At 40.3% G+C, this 21,918-nt stretch overlaps 1 protein-coding gene across 8 annotated transcripts in view; it reads left to right on the top strand.

Annotated features, from left to right (window-relative positions):
• LOC145353367 (sex comb on midleg-like protein 2) overlaps positions 1 to 21,918 on the top strand; it is a 193,426-nt gene that overhangs the window by 72,524 nt on the left and 98,984 nt on the right. For 7 of the 8 annotated variants that reach the window (XM_080204062.1, XM_080204058.1, XM_080204060.1 and 4 more), the window contains exons 3-4: positions 2,787 to 2,855; positions 15,006 to 15,076. In XM_080204062.1, the coding sequence (XP_080060188.1) occupies positions 2,787 to 2,855; positions 15,006 to 15,076 (140 nt within the window). Of the gene's footprint in view, positions 1 to 2,786; positions 2,856 to 15,005; positions 15,077 to 21,918 lie in introns of those variants that run through there. The other variant, XM_080204059.1, reaches the window with a different exon arrangement.

Genomic DNA, 21,918 nt, shown 5'->3' with positions numbered 1-21,918 from the left:
TAAATAAGTTTCACACACCACTCATGTATGTGTACTTGGTACCAGGTTTCATCATTGACTCATGTAGTTGATCAAAACTCTTTTGATTTTGAAGTTGGATAGTTTGCAAAGGTCTATGCAAGCAACCAATAAAACAAAGTTAACTAATCACATCGACTTCAGAACAAGTAAGTCTGGATAAAAATGTGGCTGATCTTTTCTTTCCACATCTCCAATTCCCCCAAGTGAAAACACAGATCAATAGGAATACAGGGAACCAATTTTGGCCAATTTCCTTTAAATTTGTTTTAATTGCTTACACAGAGTCGCATCTAATGTTAGACATTTTTTTGAGTTTTGTTAGCACTGGCAGGGTTGGTATGGTTTACACCATGCCCATTGCAACTGGACAATGTTTTATCAAGCCTCAGTGTGCTGAAAGTTATTTAAGATTGTCAGTCAGGTTCGTGGTATGGTATATTTGCGTGTACTGGAAGCCACAAATATTAATACACAAGGTCCTGTTCTTTGCAGACAGAACATTGTGCCTATTTCAATTAAACAAAATAAGCAACAGCCATTCACTGATTCATTCCCTAGGGGAATGCCTTCACCGTCAAGGCCAAGCTCCTGGTTTAAATTTCAAACCTTGTTTGGCACTTATCTGTCAGTCACTGGTGCATTCTCCATGGGGCAATGCCTCTACCAGTCAGAGTCCATTTGCCAACCAATCAGCAGTCTTAGTTACGATGTAAATTGTTGTTTCTCCCTTATGCTGGTATTCTTACGAAGTGTCTTGATAGCAGGATGAAAAGCTTGAACATGGTTCTGATTTTCAACAATGCTTAGAAACTGAAGTCTTTTATATCTGGTACAATTATAATCTTTGCATTTTTGCCAAGGCTTTGATAGCCTTGTTAAATTATGCATCCTAGAATTGGACATTGGATGTGAGGCAGAGCTGGTGATTTGTACAGGTTTACAGTATTCAAGTAATTTATTCAAATTGAAGGATTATGAAACTGAAATTTTGGAGTTCTGAATTAACATTAGGTCTGCTACTGCCCCATCTAACCACTAAGGCCTTCTTCCCTGCAAAACGCTTAAGCTTCCAAAGAGCGGAAAAAAACAATTTCAGTTTTTTACTTTCTTCTATACTATAAGGCTGTTGTACCAAATTTATTTTGCATACCCTTAGGCAATACTTTAGTAAAGAAAAGTAACATGTTGAACATGCTCTAATTCTACTCCTAGTAGTAACATTTGTAGAAAGGAATTATGTTGCCGGTTGATCTCTTTGAATTGGGAAAAAGAAAGTTGCAACTGGTTTTAAGCAGGAACAGTGTCAGGGAAAGAATAAAAGGGAAGGTCTCAGCTATGGTAGAAAGCAGGGGAGGAAAGAGACAAATGGGAGAATAGAGTAGAAGTTCTTCGTGCTGGGAAAGGAATGACAGTTAATTGAACCCTGATACAAAAGCAAAGTAGTTTGGATGCTGGAAATCTGAAATAAAAAGCAGTCTGGGATGCAGGTTTGTAGGAAGAAGATAGAAATTTAGACAATGGAACTGTGCCTGAGAGATTAAATTATTTTCACATCAGTGATTCCTTTTTTGAGCATGAAGTAGTAATCTGATGAAGACTAGATGAAACACTTTGGCCTCAATTTCCAGTCATCGCATGAACTCCTTGGACATCGTTTCGAAGATTTGGATTTCACTCAGCTGAATGTACTAGTACGCATATGTTTGGGGCCGTACCAACAGAACCAGAGATACATCACAACACTAATATGTCTTTCCAGAATCAGTTCACATAGTCACCCAAGCTACATATATCATGCATATAGAACCTTGTTTGTGTGCACTGGTCCAATGGATCTAAGTTAAGTCAATGTATTCTCTGGACACGTGGCTTCTGGGCTGTGTGGTGGCTTAGTGGTTTAGCATTGCTGTCTCACAGCGCCAGGAACCTGGGTTCAATTCCACCCTTGGGTGATTGTCAGTGTGGGTTTCCTGAGCGTGCTCAGGTTTCCTTCCATCATCCAGAAATGTGCAGATTAAGTCGATTAGTCATGCTAAATGGTCCTATAGTATGCAGAAATGTGTAGGTTAGATGGATTAGTTATGGTAAGTGCATTGGGGTTAAGGGATAGGGCAGGGGAATGGGCCTGGCTAAGATGCTCTTTCAGAAATGTTGACCCACACTCAATTTACCTCCTCCTACACTAAGGATTTTATGGTTCTTTGTAGAGAGGATTTGATACTTCAGGTACAACTAAAATATTTAAGAATTTAATACCAGTTAATGCTCATTAATTTTTGAATGTAAATTGTCAATGAATAAGCCATCTAAGTTTTCCCTTTGTATATAGTCTTTTACTCCTTTCAATCTGCCTTTCTCGATATTCCTTAGAATCAATTCTTTCACTTCAGGGTTCACCGTCCTATACAGAGGGCATGAGTAAACTCTGATAGCGAAATTAGTCTTAACAGTACTGTCACACGTATCAACACAGTGAGGAAGGATGAGTGTTCTGACCAAAAGTAAAATAGTGCAGATGTCAAAGCCTGAAACAGAAAATGCTACGAACAAACATTTTGGGCAGCATGCATGGAGAGAACAAGCACATTAATATTTAAGGCATGTATACTTTGTTAGAGAACATGATCTATGCCCGCACTTTAAAGCCATTGAGGATTTTTTTAATAAAAGATAAATCAACCTGTAAATCACTAGTTTTATCTAACAATGTGAAGAAGTTATTTTGGAAGAATGATTAATGATCAAGTACCATATTTGTACTTTAGATTCAAAAGAAAATCGAAAAGAAAAAGCTGGGAAGAGCCATATACCAAACAACCCTCTAAAGAGCAATGGTAAGTACTATTGTGTGATATGTTAAAGGAGATTGATACAAAACTTCCTTGTATGAAACTTCAACAGTGTCTGGTTTGTTTTCTTTCTTTCACACCAGTAGAGTTTGCATTGGTATCTTGTTTTTTTTCAGTTATGGTGTTATCTATGAATGGCTTGAAAATACCCTATTCTTCTGTTTATTGTTGAACTTCTTGCTTATTTGCATGCAGACAAGTTTTACAATACAGAAGTGATTAAAATACAATTCTGGCACCACTCTTTTAATTTTTTTTATGTTTACTTCACATAATTTGGTTAAGTAATTGCAATAGTGTTGAGAAGGATTGAGTTTTTTGATTAACTTGACATTTTCAACATTTACATGACTGACATGACAGTGGCCTTACCAAAGGATGTCTTTGTTTTTCTACTTGTTAGTTTGTTACAGCTTCAGATGAGTTTATTGTACAAAATGCCGTTAATATAACCTACTTAAAAGCATTTGAGAATGAAGTTCGCTGAACTCTGCAACGTGCAAGAGATAGAATATGTTTATTTGCATTTCATAACAAATTAATTCTCGGCTTGATGCAGAAACCAATTGGAATTGTTTTCAATTATTTTAAGAACCCAATAATTCTAAACAAATTGAAAATTGGTTTTACAAATTTTGTGGTATTACTTTTCCATGAAATGAATCAATGGATTTTGAAAGTTTAAAGTATCAGTGTTTTGTAGGAATATCCTTTTTGTGTATATAACTGCCATTGAGCCATTATAATATCAGCTTAATTAAATAATGTATTTTATAATATGCCAAAGTAAACATGTTGAACTGAGTCATCACTGTTTCCAACCTTTTATATTTTGTGGGTTTTTTTGAAGTAATATTGGTAAATTTTTAGGCCTTAACTTTAACTCTACTTTCTCTATAATTCTCCTGCTGTTGATTTTCAAAGCCTCACCAATGGCCAGTTTTGAAGTGTTTTCTTAATGTGTTGTGTGTGAAATGTCTGGATTGTTTGCGCTGTTCCTCCTCATTTGTTGAATAGTGATGCTACAAAATTAGCTGATTTGCTAAATCGATAATTATACAGCAGTGTGTAGAGAATATGATTTATGAAGACCACACTTGGTAAAAGTTGAAATTCTGACGATATAAATTTTGTTTTTGGGAGCCAGTGATTTTATCCCAATTTATACAGGCATCACCTTAAAATGGGTCTGGAAAAGGGGACGGGTGAAACCTGACCAGTGAATATAGGTGCATTGTGTTTTGTAACGATCCGATCAATAGATTGACGATGCAACAACTGACCTTGAGTTCACTTCTGTGAAATGTGCCAATTATGTTGGCTTATGACCAATTGCTGTTGCTTTAATATTTGATTCTAAAGTATCAATCAGTCAGTATTTGATGGTGTTCACTAGTGTGCTTTAAATAACCTAACTTGTTTTGTTGCCTTTGGCCAACTTTTCAGTCAACATTATAATACATTAAGAGCATTGATGGAAAATGGAAATTGCCTATTCTTTATTTTGCATGCCTGTTTTCTATCTTGTCTTTGTTCTTGAGCACAGAATGTGGAATTTGTAGGCATTTTTTTGCTGTAGCAGTTTCCCAAGATTGGCACAAGTGGAAATTATGATATTTAGTATCAGTATCAAAATTTTTTTGGCAACCTAGAAAGATCTTCAGTGGCCTGATTTGATGATCAAAGAAAATAAAGCTCATATTATCTCTCTTGTTGAAAATGATTGTGTTTGTAGTCCCCATCAAAATTCAGTTCCTTGATAGTTTTGTAGAGGTCAAGTTAATCTAGTTTTCATTATTGTCCTCTTAGCAGTGGTTGTGTACAGTAAGAAGTCTCTCAACACCAGGTTAAAGTCCAACAGGTTTATTTAAAATCATGAGCTTTTGGAGCACTGCTCCTTCATCAGGTGAGTGAGTCCTGGTTTTGTGAGACTACTTAATGTGCCCACCCTAGTCCAATGCTGTTGTGTGTCAGCTGTGGTTCAGTTGATGGCACTGTTGCCTCTGAGTCACAAGGTTGTAGGTTTGGACCCCACTTCAGAACATAGGTACAAAAATAAAAACTGACATCCTGCAGTTCTAGTGAGGGAGTACCGCATTCAGTAATGCCCACTTTCTACAAGATTAAACCAAGACCCTGAGTGCTCTCTTGGGCAGTCATGAAAGATCCTTTGGCACAATTTTAAAGTAGAGCAGGGAATACTACATTTTCCAGCATTGCTACACTAAGTACAATTCAAAAGTATTTCAATGACAGTAAAATGCTTTGAGGCATCCTATAATTGTGAAATACTTTGTATATATTTGTCTGTCTTCCTTTTCATTTTTCTGAGGGGCTCAGTTGGTAATGTTACTATCTGAGCTGGAAGGCACTGGATTCAAACCTAGCTCCAGGACTCAGCCATGGAAGAGGCGTTCATGCAGCACCAAGCAGACTGTTAATTGTACGCAAAATTCTTCCAACACTTCACATCGTTCTCCAAGAGAGAAAAGAGTGCGAAGATATGCAAAACATACAATATGGAAATGCATTCTGTAAACTGCAACCATCTAGGTTAAACAAATGAAAGCTTCACGCAAATGCAAATGATTTTCCTGTGTGACAGTCTAGGTAAATACAGTAAGAAGTCTCTCAACACCAGGTTAAAGCCCAACCAATTTATTTGATAATGAACTCTCAAGCTTTTGGGGTTTTCCCCTTCGTCAGGTGATTCACATCAGACACAATTTTCCAGGCAGTGGAATTCTGGAGTGGTGCCAGGGGAATGGAGAATTGAAAAGTTACATCTTTGTTTAAAAAGCCAATCAGTTTAAAAATTTCTAGAAAGGATGATTCTTGACACAATTAGTAGTTGCTTGATCAAATGCAGGTCAATTAAGGAAAGTCAACATGGATATATTGAGGGCAAATCATGTTCATCTAGCTGGAGTTTAATGTTGAAGTAACAGAGGTTTGATGAATGTAATGCTTTTGATGTGCTATATATGGACTTCCAAAGACATTTGTTATGAAAGCCAACTTACCACCTTCTCGAGAGCAGATTTGGCACCTCTGAGTCTGTGCATGGGCAAACCAAATCAGCTATGCATGCAGAATTCAGCATTTCCAGTTCTTTGTGCAGAAAGGAAAAACTGTTTGGAAACTTGGGTCATGTGACTGGGAAAAAACATTTTCAGGCTAAGAATGGTAGAGCTCCCAGTTAAATGAGGAAAAAGGCTTTGATCAGAGAAGGGGCTGTGGTTGGCAGATTTTAAGTGGTGTGAGCTCAAGCCAAGAGAGAGGGTGCAGAAGAGGTTCATTAGAATGGCTCAAGGGATGAGGAACTTCAGTTATGCAGAAGGATTGGAGAAATTGGAACTGTTGTCCTTGGATTAGAAAAGGTTAGACAAGATTTGAAACAGGAAATCCTGATGAGTCTGGGCAGAGCAGACAGGGAAACAAGCTGCCACTGGTGGAATTAATGGTTAGCATCTGGAATGCACTGTCTGAGAGCTTGGTGGAGGCATGCTTGATTGAGGCATTCAAGACATGATTGGATAATTATTTGAAAAGGATGGATATGCAGGGCTGAGGGGAGAAGAAGGTGGCGGGGCGTGACACTGGGTAAAATGCATCTTTGTGGTGCTAGTGCCAACACAACGTTCTCCTTCAGAACATTAACAATTGAGTGATTCACCAATAAACTGCTTTTTACCCAAAAAAACACAGGCTGACTATTATAAATTGATAAATTTCTCTAAAATAAGGCGAGTGGTAATTACATATCTTCACGTTTTGGAGGTATCTTGCAAGATCACAGGAGAGTTAGGTACATGTTACAGTTCTGAAAAGATTTCAGTGTGTTTCAAGGGATGAGGAATTTCAGTTATGATAGAATGGTCAAGCTGGGACAGTTTTCCTTAGAGACGAGAATAAGGAGAAATTTGATGTGCTCAAAATCATGAGAAATCTGGATGAAACTGTTTCCACTTATGAAAACAACAAAAATGAAAAGGCACAGATTTGAAGTAATTGGCAAAAGAAGCAAAAACTCAAAGTCCTCGCTGCCCAAGTATGGTGAAGGCAGGTTCAAGTGAAACATTCAAAAGGGAATTAAACTGTTCTCTAAAAAGGAAAAATGTTAGAGTTATAAGAGGAACACCAGGGATTGGCACAAAGTGAATTGCTCATTCAGAGAACTTGGTGCTGACACGACAGGCCATCTTCTACACTAGCAATTCTGTGATTCTCAAATCTGATGTTTTTTAAAGGCTGATCAGGCAACAACGAATTAGGTTAACTGTCCTAAAAGCCACTTGCTCATTTTTCTTAAGCTTGTTTTGCAAGAATCCTATGCCTTATAGAAAAGCAAAGTAGTCCTTGTGGCCTCAGTCAGATTGTTGTTGTTCCAACTCTCCTACTCAGCTACTCAGGAGGTTCACTAGGCTGATACCGGGGTTGAGCTATGAGGAGAGGCTGAATAGACTGGGCTTGTACTTGTTAGAGTTTAGAAGGATGAGGGGAGATCTCATTGAAACATATAAGATGATGAAGGGGATGGATAGGGTAGAGGTGGAGAGGTTCTTCCCGATCAGAAAGGACAGCAGGACTAGAGGACACAGCCTCAAGATAAGCGGGGGGTGGGATGCAGTTTAGATCGGAGTTGAGGAGGAACTTCTTCACTCAAAGTGTGGTGAATCTCTGGAATTCTCTGCCCATTGAAGTGGTGGAGGCTACCTCGCTAAATATACTTAAGACGCGGGTAGATAGGTTTTTGGTAGGCAAGGGGATTACGGGTTATGGGGAGAAAGCGGGAAAGTGGAACTGAGCCACTTCAGATCAGCCATGATCTTGTTGAATGGCGGGGCAGGCTCGAAGGGCTAGATGGCCTACTCCTGCTCTTATTTCTTATGTTCTTGGATATAACAACTGCGGCTTTTATGATGCAAATGGCACCGCAACCTTGCTAGATGGGATTGCCTTTGAACAAACCTAGCAACTTGATTGGGTATGAGTCAGTGTGGGCCATCAGCAGAATTGTACCTGATCACAATCTGTAACCTCATTACCTGACATATCCCCACTCCACCATTACCATCAAGCCAGGCAATTAACATCCCTTCAAAGAAGGGTGCAGGAGGGCATCCCAGGAACAACACCAGGCATCCCTAAAAAATAAGTTGCAAACCTAGTGAAGCTGCAACACAACAATGCCAAACAACAATAAATAAAACTAAGCAATTGCACATCCAGCCAATCAGATCTGTGGTCCTGCCACATCCAACTGTGAATGGTGGTACATATTTTAACAACTCACTGGAGGAAGAGGCTACACAAATATTCCCATCCTTGATGTTGGAGGAGCACAACACATCAGTGAAAAGATAAAGCTGAAGCATTCTACAGCCAAAATTTCTGAGTGGACAATCCATCCCTCAGCATCACAGATGTCAATAATCAGTCAGTTGGTTTACTCCAAGGCTGGTTACTACGAAGGCTATAGACAGTGTTCCGGCAATAGTACTGACAACTTGTGCTCCAGAACTTACCATGCCCCTGGCCAAACTGTTCCAATGCAGCTATAACACTGGCATCTACCTGCAGTGTGGAAAATTGCCAGATATGTCTTGTATGCAAGAAATGAGAGAAATCCATCATTTCAGAGGGCAGTTAAAAGTCAACCACATTGCTGTGGGTCTGGAATCACATGTAGATTAGACTAGGTAAGGATGGCAGATTTCCTTCCCTAAAAGATATAAGTGAGCCAGGTGGGTTTTTACAACAGCCTGGTTACATGGCCATATTCACTTTCTTAAAGAGAAACAGAATTAATGTTTCAAATGGTTGATTGTTTTTCCGGGTCAATTGAGTTCTGATGCAGGATCGAGACCTGAAAGGTTAACGCTGTCTTCCCTCTCTTCACAAATGCTGCCAGATCTGAATATTTTTAGCATTTTCTGTTACTTAACTTAGCTGTTCTTATCAATTACTGAAATTTTAGTAAGAGTACCTCAAATTGGAGAGATTAATGAACAAGCAAGATCACCACATTGTTAATTTTCTTTGAACATAAGAACATAAGAACATAAGAAATAGGAGCAGGAGTAGGCCATCTAGCCCTTCGAGCCTGCCCCGCCATTCAATAAGATCATGGCTGATCTGTCGTGGCTCAGTTCCACTTTCCCGCCCTCTCCCCATAACCCTTAATCCCTTCTCTTATCAAAAACCCATCAACCCGCTTCTTAAAAATATTTAGCGAGGCAGCCTCCACCACTTCAACGGGCAGAGAATTCCAGAGATTCACCACCCTTTGAGTGAAGAAGTTCCTCCTCAACTCCGTTCTAAACCGCCTCCCCTTTATCTTGAGGCTGTGCCCCCTAGTCCTACTGTCTTTTTTGAGCGGGAAGAGTCTCTCCACCTCTATCCTATCCATCCCATTCATCATCTTATACGTCTCAATGAGATCTCCCCTCATTCTTCTAAACTCTAACGAGTACAAGCCTAGTTTATTCAGCCTCTCCTCATAGCTCAATCCCCTCAACTCCGGTATCAGCCTAGTAAACCTCCTCTGCACTCCCTCCAGGGCCAAAATATCCTTGCGCAGGTGCGGCGCCCAAAACTGCACACAGTACTCCAGCTGCGGCCTCACCAATGCCCTATACAGCTGCAGCAAGACCTCCCTACTTTTATATTCAATCCCCCTCGCTATGAAGGCCAGCATCCCATTCGCCTTCCTGACCACCTGCTGCACCTGCAAGCTGGGTTTTTGCGATTCATGCACAAGGACCCCGAGGTCCCTCTGCACCGTCGCCTGCTGCAGTTTTTCGCCACGTAAGTAATAGTCCTTCCTACCATTCTTCCTACCAAAGTGGACCACCTCACACTTGCTAAAATTATAGGTACTGGAATTGGTTGTTGAAATAAAAATCCCAAGGGGATGTTTAACTGCCTAAGTAGTGTTTCCTTACACAACTAATGACTTTGAGACTAGAAAAACTAAGGAATCTGTTGCTGAATCACTTTATCAACTAAATGCCTGTTTCTGATACAAGGTCTGATTCTGACTGCTGAAGGAGGAATCTTCAGTGTTGCAACCAAAATGTCACTTATAGCTCACCAAACATTTCCTCCAAGCCTGGACTGTGCAAAGTGTGTGTAGGGTCGTTGTATGATGAAAGACGCATGTAAGATTGAAGCAATTCAAATATATGCTGCACAGAATCAGTTTAGGAAGTACAACAGTATCATAGCCTTGATCTAAAACTTAAATGGAAATCACTACAGCGAAAAGGGGAGCATAACAAGACTTGCCATTTTCTATAAAATATGAAATGGATTGGTGGGAATTGATAGAAAAAGTACCCAATACCCTCTGGCACTTTCAAAACAGAAGGTAGCCATCACACAAACTGAAAAGACCTTTTGTTCCCAAGACTATGTTCCAAAATCTTTCTTCCTAAGGACAACAAATGGGACAAATTGCCAAAGGAAATAGCCACAATCCTCCTCATTTGAAATCTTAAAGATCCATACTTAGATTATTTTAATTTAATAGTTTTCATCATTAGAGCTACCATTTCATGTTTAGCTACTAGGATCCATATAAAGTGTTGGTAGACTACAGAAATTAGCAACTAAAGCAAGGAACAGAAGTTCGCTCAACAGACAAAAGCTAAGCTAATTCCAAGAAGTTCAAAAGAACTCTTTCATTATCCCAATTCTTTCACCAAACTTTTGATCACACTGTTAATATCTCCTTCAGCTGAAGACCCATTTTTGTCTAGTCATGCATCTGTCAAGAGCCTCTGCACACTATTCTGTATCAAATGCAAGTTAGTGTTAAAGTACATTTAAAGTCAAACTTTTAAATATTGGATATTTGTTTTTTTAGAAAACTTTTAAATTGAACCAATTTTTTTCTGAAATCACTTATCAAAATTTGGAATGCAATCATTTTGACCATGATATCTGATATGGTTAAGACTTACTGAAGGATAATATGGAGCTAGTAAATAAAGCACTAGTGCCCTCCACTGGTGTAATCTTGTCATTTTTGTTCTTGTGCAGAGGAAATGCATGCCAATGCACAGTGATGAACTGATTATTCTTTCACTGTGCAGAAGGTGGCGGCAGTGTGTGAATGCTGAATTTGTCATTAAACCCATGGCTACAGTATGGTGTGCTGATACTGTGATAATTCAAGAATACAAGGAACTGGTTACTAGATAAATTGGCAAAGTAAATTTCTTATCAACAGTGCTGTCAAATGGCGCTTAGCAATAACCTGCTCACTGATGACCAGTTTGGGTTCTGCCAAGCTCATTAAACACCTGATCTTATTGCAGCTTTGGTTCAAACATGGACAAAAAAGTTGAACTCGAGAGGTGAGAGTAACTGCTGTTGACATCAAGGCAGCATTTGATCAAGTGTGGCAGCAAGAACCACTACCAAAACTGGAGTCAATGAGAATTGAGGAGAAAACTGCTATTTGAAGTTATACTTGGGACAAGGAAGGTGATTTTGATGGTTGGAGGTCAATATAAGCTGTAATGCTTTGTTCATGTGAAATGCTTTCGACTTTTTAACTTGCATTGTGTAGACTGGTCACTCTTTGTTCCCTCATTTAACTAAGTTGTTCAGTATCACAACTAATTAATACTGGTCCTGCCTTTACCTAATCAATTTGAGTATGCTTCCAATAAATGCCAGTTAGTGATCAAGAGAAGGTTGCTGGCTAGATTTTAGTATGTGTGTGTGGACGGCAATTGTTCTAAAAGTGCTTTGTGTCATCGAGTGTGGCCACTTTTGTGATATATAATAGTGGTATTGTTGCTGCACTTATAATCTGGAGACTTGGGGTAATGCTGTGATACCCAGGTTTGAATCCCATCATGGCAGATAAAATCTGAATTCAATATAAAAAAAAATCTAAATTAAAAATCCAGCGATGATCATGAAATCGTTGTTGTAAAAACCCATCCATCATCTTTCCCATTAGCAATGTGTAGTTAACTCTTTGGTCTCAGAAATGCCCCAGCAAAACACTCAGGTCAAGGGGCAATTAAGGATGAGCAACAAATGCTGGCCCATCCAGCAATGCCCAGAAGAGCTCATAAAAGAATAAAGGGAAAAAAATGCAGTCAGTTTGTGCACAGTAAGCTGTCATAACAGCAGATAATTATGACTGGATAATCTGTCACCGCTGAATTCCCATGGTGTTACCTTGGAACAGTAGCTGAACTGGCCTAGCCACTAGAACACGCAGCTTCCAGTAACTAATCTAACCAACCCTCCGAGCATCACCTCCCCTGCGTGTGATAGAGACTGCAGATCATGTGTTGGACTCTGCCATCTCAAAACCCAGACAACTAGAGTGGATGCCAATCATTTTCAATCCCAAGAGACTACCTGGGGAGGAGAAGGATATTCAATGATGGAGCACCCACTGCCCTCTTGGGCAGAGAACTCAAAACTTAAAACACTTTGTGTGAAGAAATTTACCCCTTTTGCCTTTATTTAAAACTTTATTCTAATCAGATTGATGTTGTGGTTATGATTTTAATGTGATCCCTTTGCATTTGAATCATTGCAAAATTGTATAAATTTGTTGGAAATTGTACCCACTTTATACTTCGCTGAACTCCATTTGGATCTTAATCTAATGCTTCACAATGAACCATGCCTACATTTTAAAATACTTTGTACTTTATTTCTTAAACTATTTCTAAATAGTATATAGTTTGAGTTACCGAACTGCAGATTCTTTTCACGGCATATCTGATTTTGCTACAAGGCAGTGGACTTGACTGGAATTTTCAGCTAAGGACATTTTCCAATTTGATTTTATCCATGAAGAAATATGGTGGTTAGTACTGCTACTTCATGGCACCAGGAGCCCAGATTCAGTTCCAATCTTCGGTGACTTGTCTCGGTTTCTTGTGGATGCTTTGGTTTCCCACAGTCCAAAGATAAGCAGGGTAGGTGGATTGGCCATGCTAAGTTGCCCAATGGTATCCAAAGTTATGCAGGTTAGGTAGTTCAGCTATGGTAAATGCACGGGAGTTATGGGGCTAGTTTGGGGGGGGGGGGGTGGTGGTTGTGGGAGAGGGTGCTGTGTAAGATGTTCTTTCAGAGTGTTGGTGCAGGCTTAATGGGCTGAATGGCCTCTTGCACTGTAGGGGTTCTATGTTAGAATTCAAATATGGTGAACCATCTGTAGCTGCTTGGAGTGTCTTGAGCTATTTAATGTTTAATATAAAGCGATTTAGACACTCTTGATAGCTAATTGCTTCCTGTGGTGTGGCAGAGTTGTCTTGGATCCTCTTATGAAGTAGGCATCACACTTTCTAAATACAGTCTAGTTTTAACTGTAGCACACAATACTATTGGTAGATCACTATCGGGATATTATGGCTTCAATATGTGTTCCCTTCCTAATAGTGCACAGTTTTGTACTGTGGATGTAGATTGAAGATCGATCCCATAAGGGGCTTCTTTATTTGCATGCATCTCTAATAGACCAGAGTTGTACCCGTTCTTTACCATTGAGTGTCTGTCAAATAAACTGCAAGCTCTCGAGATGGAACCATGAAAACTGATTAAGCTACATTTGTAATGAATAATTGCATTGTTGCTTCAGAGCAAAATGAGCATATTCTGGGACTTTGTATAACAATAGTCCGAAATCACATGTAGAGCTGCCAGTTTGGTTTGTAATGGCAAATTTTAGTTGCATATTTAGCGTAAAGTTTACCCAGATTGTCAGATTTGGTCATAATTCTTTGTGGAGAGTGCATATCATTTGAAGAGTTAAAAAAAAGACTTGTAGGCTAAGTAATATGTTTTTAACCATTTTCTCACAGTATTTTGAATGTGAGTTGCACTTAGGGGGTACATTTGCATAAGTTTAAAATGATTATTCTGGCCATAATCTGTGCCACCAAGATAGTGAAATTGTTTGCGCATGAGCATCGAACCATGACCCGTGCGCATCAAAGAAATGTTTCATAATTGCAGGATACAACAAGTACTCTGTTACCTGGTTTTAATTCCTACAGTTATCAACAATAATTGGGATGACCTGCTTCATTTGATGCCAACATGGATATCTATTGATATTAGAGAACAAAATCATGTTTGGTTTGAATTACAAGAATAATAATGCTGAGTATTTTAATGGCATGGTGGACTTGTTGACCAGTCCACTGGTACATTCCCCAGTTTCCATGTGTAGTTCACTCAAAGTCTTAAACATGTTCATCCTTGTCCTGAAGTTGAACTTTCCTCAAACTCTCACACAGATTACCTTCAGCAGTTTGCATCAGCTGTCAGAAAATATCAATTCTCCTACAGGCCACAATCATCATTTTCAGGATTCGTTGGGAGTTATTGGGATCCTTGTACAAGATTCACATTGCAGACTTGACAGTTCATGAAATTGGTTCCTGGCTTGGAAACTTGCTACGTGGAATGTTATTTATCCTCTGATCCTATTCAGGAGATTGACTTGTAGCTCTAAAGCAAAAACATAATCCATTCATATTTGGAAGTGTTGCTGTAGGTTTTTCAGTTCCAATTTTGCAACCACAAGTATAAAGAACTGACCCCTTAGGACCCGGAGTTTTCATAGTCTAAGTAACTACAACTTTCATGGCCTATGTAGCTTTACTTGTTTTTACCTTTTTGAGCAAAGCAACATCTTATTAAGTAGGGACAGAGAATAATTAATTGAAAGATGAGAAATAATACATCTCCAAATATTTGCCATTTTGAACATTCCATTTCCTCTTTTCCTGTCCTCCGACATAAATGCAATCTTGACCTATCACAATGCACATGATCAATAATAACTACTTAGTTTATTGCCAAATTTGGCGCATAATCTAGCATAATCATGTAAGATTCAGGAAGGTTTTTAGTCCAAATTTAAATTGTGAAAATAAATGTGATTTATTTAAAATGGCTTAATAGGCCAAGTATAGGATTTTATTGCTTTTACTGTGAATGTGACATGCATCATAGTAACCAAAGCACATGAAGCAGAACTTGTGTAAATATTCCCTTATCACTTGTATGGATTTCATTTGACCATGAGTATAATTAAGGCTATGAAATGATTCTATTGCATGACTTACTAAATTGTCCTTTTGATTACAGAACAGTTTAATTGGGATGATTACTTGAAAGAAAATGGAGAAGTCCCTGCTCCTCCACATTGTTTTAAACAGGTACGTAACCACAGGAACTGAGCTCAGCACTGCATAGAGTACTTTTTTCCCTCGATTCCATCATGTCAAGTTTCTGATAGTATTAGGGAACAAAATCATGTTTGGTTTGAATGACAAGAATAATAATGCTGAGTATTTGAGCTGAATTGACTATACTCCATGTGCCTTTGTTCATAGATCCCTGGAATAGAGCCAGCCCAGGAACACATTCTGGGGATACTATATGATGTATATGACAAATTTGATGTAATAGTGCCAGAAAGCAGCACCGGTGTGTAATTTATGTACAGTAAAAAGCTCGAGTTCTGATAAATGGATAATTTTCAGATTGGCAAACTTACTGATTGGGTGCTGCAGAGATTATTGTTGGGAGCCTCGACAATGTATGTTAAGATTTGCATAAAGAGACTGACTTGTGTTGTAGCCAGGTTTGTTGATGGCACAGAATTAGGTAGGAAAGCAAATTAAGGTGAATACAAAAAGTCTAAAGAAATTTAGAGTAAGACATTTGACAAATTGGCAGCTGCACGATAATGTTAGAAAATTAGGTTTTCCACTTTGGAAGGAAGAACGGGGAAGTAGAATATTATTTAAATGGATGGTGACTGAGTACTGTATTCCAGAGGGACCTGGGTGTCCCTGTTTGGATGACAAGGTTATATGCAGGTGCAGCAAATAATTAGGAAAGCAGATGGAGTTTTGGCCTTTATTTCAGGGAGGCTTTTGAATAAAAAAACTGCCAAGCTACAACCATAGTGGATATTGATGAGACCATACGTGATGTACCGTGTATAGTTTTGACCTCCTTTCTTCAGGATGGATATACTTGCATTTGACCCAGGTTTACCAGACAGATTCCAGAGGTAAAGGAGTTGTCTATGAGGAATGCTACTTTCTTTCGTTTGGGAATGTAGAACTAGGGGCATAGTTTAAAAAATGAGGTGAGGATTTTTATTCTTTAAGCGTTGTAGTCTTTGGAATTATCTTTCACAGAGAGCAGTGGATGCAGGATCATTGAATATATTTAAGGCTAAATTAGAGAATTTTGATCAACAGTCAAAGATATGGGAGCAGACAAGAAAGAGGAGTTAAGGCTAAGTCATATCAGCCATAATATTGAATGGCTGAGCAAACCTTTGGTGAGGAAGGTGGGTGAGTAGCCTTTTACTGCTTCTACTCCAGATGACCTTATGGAGTGACTGTTTATTTTTTCCATTCCAGGACCATATTGGCTCTACTTTGAGGTTTCAAACTGAAACGTTTTACAATTCACTTGCTTAGAGATGGATGTTTATTGATCTGTTATTGTCCAGCATTCATCACCTTGAGAGTTGAAGTTTTACTTGTTTATTCTGACTAATATATTGTCTTAATCAATAGTTAATAATGTCATAACCTTTTGTTCTTAAGTGATCAAAAGTATAGAACAGTACAGCACAGAAGGCAGCTATTAAACTCATTAAAACTGAACAGTCCAGTTAGTACCAATGAGTGCATATGTGTGTGTGCACATAAATGTGTGTACCTATATATTGTATATAACTTATTTAAATATACACATACATAGCACCAGATCATATCAGTGTGTTGCTTTGATTTGGGGTCAGGAGATGCTGGTTGATTGAATTCTGACTGCTATGTTTTTCCGACTTTTACTGCCTCTTTTGCTTCAAGGCACTGACCACTTCTACGGAGTGTTGCTCCAAGCTCCTGCACCTGCCAGTCTCCCTCTTGCGGCTTCAGTCAACTCTGAACAAAGTAGTGTTATTCTTAGGCATTGTCTGGTGGTGTGAAATGTTTTCAGGTAACATCAGATTGGGTACAAGGTGATCTCCTTTGTATCTTAGAATCTGTGACAAGGGAGTATTTTTATTTAGTATGAGGGTTTTTCCGAAACCAGCAAAGTGCCATTACAATGCTTATAAAAAGGGAAAAAATTGAATATGGGAATAAACTGGCCAGGAATATAAAAGCAGTTTGTAAGAATGTTTATAAATGTATGAAAAGTATGAGAGTGGCTAATGTAAATATTGCTCCCTTAGAAACAGACTGGAAAAAATATAGAGAATGTAGAAATGGCAGAGGCATTAAACGTTTTTGTGTCTTCTACTGTGAAGACAAGACAAAAAAAGTTACATATCAGAAATAGAGGGTAAACTGGTTATGAAAATGAGTGAGGAAGATGAGGCTTTTAGAGAGTATCAGTACTGGAGTTATTTAAGGGATTAAAATCTGACAACCTCATGGCCTATATCCTAAAGTTCTAAGGGCTCATGGAGTTGATGGTAATACATTAGCATCTGTAGAGGATTGGTTAATAGACGGGAAATAGAGCGTAGGAATAAATGGGGCATTTTCCAGTTGGTAGGCTGTGACTAGTGGAATGTCACAAGGATCACTGCTGGGCCTTGGCTATTTAGAAAATATATTAGAGTCAGACAAAGGGACAAAGAGCAATGCATCTAAATTTGTTGATACATAATTAGGTTGGAATGCAAGTTGTGAGGCAAATACGAGCTGAAAGAGATAGGCAGGTTAGATGAGTGGGCAGCAAGATGGCAGAGGATGGTATAGGGAAGTGTGAGACTGTTCACTTTGAAATAAGAATCAAAAAACAGAATATTTTTTAAAAGTTATGCAATTTGTAAATTTTGATGTTTAGAAGCACTTTAGTTTTTCATACAAGAAATGGAAAGTTAGCGAATAGAGTGAGCAATTAGGAAGGCAAGTGACATATTATTTATTGCAAGGGGATTGGAATGCAAGATTGAAGAAGTCTTTTTGCAATTGTTCAGAGCTTTGGTGAGCCCACCTCTGAAGTACTGTATGAAGTTTTAGCCTCCATATTGAACAAGGATGTAGTTGCATTGGAGCTGGTACTATGCATTACCAATAATTAATCCCTGGTTTGAGAGGATTGTCCTGTGCTCAGAGGTTGAGTGAATCTGATCTATATTTTCTGGAATTTTGAAAAATGACCTTATTTAAACCTACCAGATTCTGAAGGAACTTAATAGAAAAGGCACAGAGGATGGAGAATCTAAAACAGAGGAATAGTCTCGTTGTAATGGGATGATTGTTAAGGGTTGTGAATCTTTGGACTTCTCTAACCCAGAAGGTTGTGGGAGCTTCATCATTGAAATATTTAATGCTAAGATGACAAATGTTTGGTGTCTCAAGGAATTAAGGGAAATGGGGAGTGGATGGGAAAGTGAGGTTAAAGCTCATGATCAGTCATTATTTTATTCAATGGCAGAACAACCTAGCTGAGTGGTCTACTCCTACTTGTATTTCTGAAGTTCTTATGTGAAGGAAGGGTTCTCAACAGTTTTGTTACTGTACTCCCCCATCCCCTTTCTGTGGTATAAATATTCCATGTATACTGCCACTGCCATAGCGGTTTATTTTGGTTAAAAGTTGGTTATGCAATGATACATATTTATTTCATATACATACATTACTTTTTTACTTAATGTGGAATATGTTGGTAATGAGCAGCAGTTATGCCAAGACAACGAGATATAGTCAACTGGCAGAGCCTATTGTGAGCTGCAGTTGACCACATCTGCAGCAAGTGTTGGTTGCTTGAAGAACTTTGGTGCAAAATTCTCATTAGAGAGAATGAGGAGGTAATTGACAGGAGCTACCGGCAAGTAGTCACATCGGGGCAACGGGAAGAAGGCAAGTGGGTAACTTAGGAAGGGGAAAGCTCATGTGATGGAGAGCACGCCGGTGGATGTCCCCCTTCAAAATAAGTACTCCTGTCTGAGTACTGCTGGGGGGGACAGCTCACCTGGGGGAGGAAGCGGTGGCCAGGTCTCTGGAGCTGAGCCTGACCCAGTACTTCAAAAAAGTAAGAAAAAGAGCAGCAAGGCAGTATTAATAGGGGACTCCATTGTGAGGGATCAGACAGGCGTTTTTGCGGACGCAGACGGGAGTCGCGGGTTGTGGTTTGCCTCCCTGGAGCTGGGATCCGGGATGTCTCTGGACGCGTCCCAGACATCCTGAAAGGGGAGGGTGAGGAGCCAGAGGTTGTGGTTCATATAGGTACCGCTGACATAGGCAGGAAGAGGGAAGCGGTCATGAAAAGGGATTATAGGGAATTAGGTAGACAGCTGAGAAAGAGGAACGCGAAGGTAGTAATCTCAGGATTGCTGCCTGCGCTGCGGGAGAGTGAGAGCAGGAATGGAATGAGGTAGAGGGTGAATGCGTGGCTGAGGGACTGGAGCAGGGGACAGGGATTCTGGTTCCTGGATCATTGGGATCTCTTTAGGGGCAGGTGTGACCTGTTCAGTAAAGACGGGTGGCACTTGAATCCCAGGGGGACCATTATCTTGGAGGGAAAGTTGGCTAGGGCTACTGGGGAGGCTTTAAACTAGAAAGGTTGGGGGGAGGGAATAGAGATGAGGAGACTGAGGGTGAGGATGTTAGCTCCCAGGTAAAGAAGGACTGTAGACAGTATGAGAGGGAGGTTAGACAGATGATGGAGAAGGGAAGTGCCCAGACCAAGGGTCTGAGGTGTGTCTATTTTAACACCAGGAGTGTAGTGAACAAAGTAGATGAGCTTAGGGCATGGATTGCTGCTTGGGAATGTGATGTGGTGGCCATTACAGAGACTTGGATGTCTCAGGGACAGGACTGGGTAATTAAGGAGCCGGGATTCAGATGCTTCAGGAAGGACAGGGAGAGGGGGGGCAAAAGGGGTGGCGGAGTGGCGCTGTTGATCAGGGACAGCGTCATGGCTGCAGAGAAGGTGGATGCCATGGAGGGACTGTCTACGGAGTCTCTGCAGGTGAAAGTTAGGAACAGCAAAGGGTCGATAACTTTGGGTGTTTTCTATAGGCTGCCCAATAGTGACAGGGAAGTTGAGGTGTAGATAGGGAAACAGATCCTAGAGAGATGTAGTAATAACAGAGTTGTCGTGATGGGAGACTTTAATTTCCCAAACGTCGACTGGAATATCCCTAGGGTAAAGGGTTTGGATGGGGAGGAGTTTGTTAGGTGTGTTCAGGAGGGTTTCCTGACTCAGCACGTGGATAAGCCTACAAAAGGAGAGGCTGTACTTGACCTGGTGCTGGCTAATGAACCAGGAGAGGTGTCGGATCTCTCGGTGGGAGAGCATCTCGGGGATGGAGATCATAATTCTATCTCCTTCACGATAGCATTGGAAAGAGAGGATCGGGCAGGCTAGGAAGGTGTTTGTCTGGAGCAAGGGGAAATATGAAGACATCAGGCAGACAATTGGACAAGTAAACTGGAAGGTGTGTTCTTGGGGAGAAGTACTAAAGGAAGGTGGTGGGTTTTCAAGGAATGTTTGACTGGAGCTGTGCACAACAACATTCTGATGAGACAAGGAGGTTTTGGTAGGTTGCGGGAACCGTGGTGCACGAAGGTTGTGGTGCACCTAGTCAGGAAGAAAAGAAAGGCGTATGAAAGGTTCAGAGAGCTAAGAGATGTTAAGGATCTGGAGGAGTATAGGGCTTGTAGAAAGGAGCTTAAAAGGAAATTAGGAGAGCCAGAAGGGGACATGAGAAGGCCTTGGTGGGCAAGATTAAGGAGAATCCCAAGGCGTTCTACAAATATGTGAAGAGTAAACGGATGAGAAGAGAAGGGATAGGACCTATAAAAGGTGAAGGGGGAAATGTCTGTGTGGAACCGGAAGAAATGGCAGAGGTGCTTAATGAGTACTTTGCCTCTGTATTCACGGTAAAGTGATCTGGGAGGTTGTACTAGAAGTTTGTGGCAGACTGAAAAGATTGAGTATGTGGATGTTATGAAAGAGGATGTGTTGGAACTTTTAAATTCTATCAAGGTAGATAAGTCGCTGGGACCGGATGGGATGTACCCCAGGTTACTGTGAGGAAAGTGATTGCAGAGCCCCTGGCGACGATCTTTGCATTGTCGATGGAGACGGGAGAGGTTCTGGAGGATTGCGGATGTGGCTCCTGTTTTCAAGAAAGGGAACAGGGATAGCCTGGGAAATTACCGACCAGTGAGTCTGACCTCAGTGGTTGGTAAGTTGATGGAGAGGATTCTGAGGGACAAGATTTATGAGCATTTAGAGAAGTTTAGAATGATCAGAAATAGTCAGCACGGCTTTGTCAAGGGCAGGTCGTGCCTTACGAGCCTAGTTGAGTTCTTTGAAAATGTGACTGAACACGTTGATGAAGGAAGAGCGGTGGACGTGGTTTACGTGGACTTCAGCAAGGTGTTTGATAAGGTCCCCCATGCAAGACTTCTTGAGAAGGTGAGAGGGCATGGTATCCAAGGGGCTTTGGCCTTGTGGATCCAGAACTGGCTTGCCTGCAGAAGGCAGAGAGTGGTTATGGATGGGTCTTTTTCTGCATGGAGGTCGGTCACCAGTGGAGTGCCCCAGGGATCTGTTCTAGGACCCTTGCTGTTTGTCATTTTCATCAATGACCTGGATGAGGAAGTGGAGGGATGGGTTAGTAAGCTCGCCGACGATATGAAGGTTGGTGGTGTTATGGATAGTTTGGAGGGATGTCAGAAGTTGCAGCGTGACATAGATGGGATGCAAGATTGGGCGGAGAAGTGGCAGATGGACTTCAATGTGGATAAATGTGTAGTGGTCCATTTTTGGCAGGACCAGCGGGATGCAGGAGTACAATATCAAGGGTAGGAGTCTTAGCAGTGTTGAGGAGCAGAAGGATCTTGGGGCCCGGGTCCATAGGACTCTTAAATCGGCCTCACAGGTGGAGGATGTGGTCAAGAAGGCGTATGGTGTACTGGCTTTCGTTAATCGAGGGATTGAGTTTAGGAGTCGCGAGGTAATGCTGCAACTTTATAAGATCCTTGTCAGACTTGGAGTACTGTGCGCAGTT

Source organism: Carcharhinus amblyrhynchos, chromosome 15 (assembly GCF_965287045.1).
Source record: "Carcharhinus amblyrhynchos chromosome 15, sCarAmb.v2.hapA, whole genome shotgun sequence".
NCBI classification, from domain to species: Eukaryota; Metazoa; Chordata; class Chondrichthyes; order Carcharhiniformes; family Carcharhinidae; genus Carcharhinus; species Carcharhinus amblyrhynchos.
The sequence above is the reverse complement of the archived record's forward strand: the minus strand, read 5'-3'. Positions and strand labels throughout refer to the sequence as shown.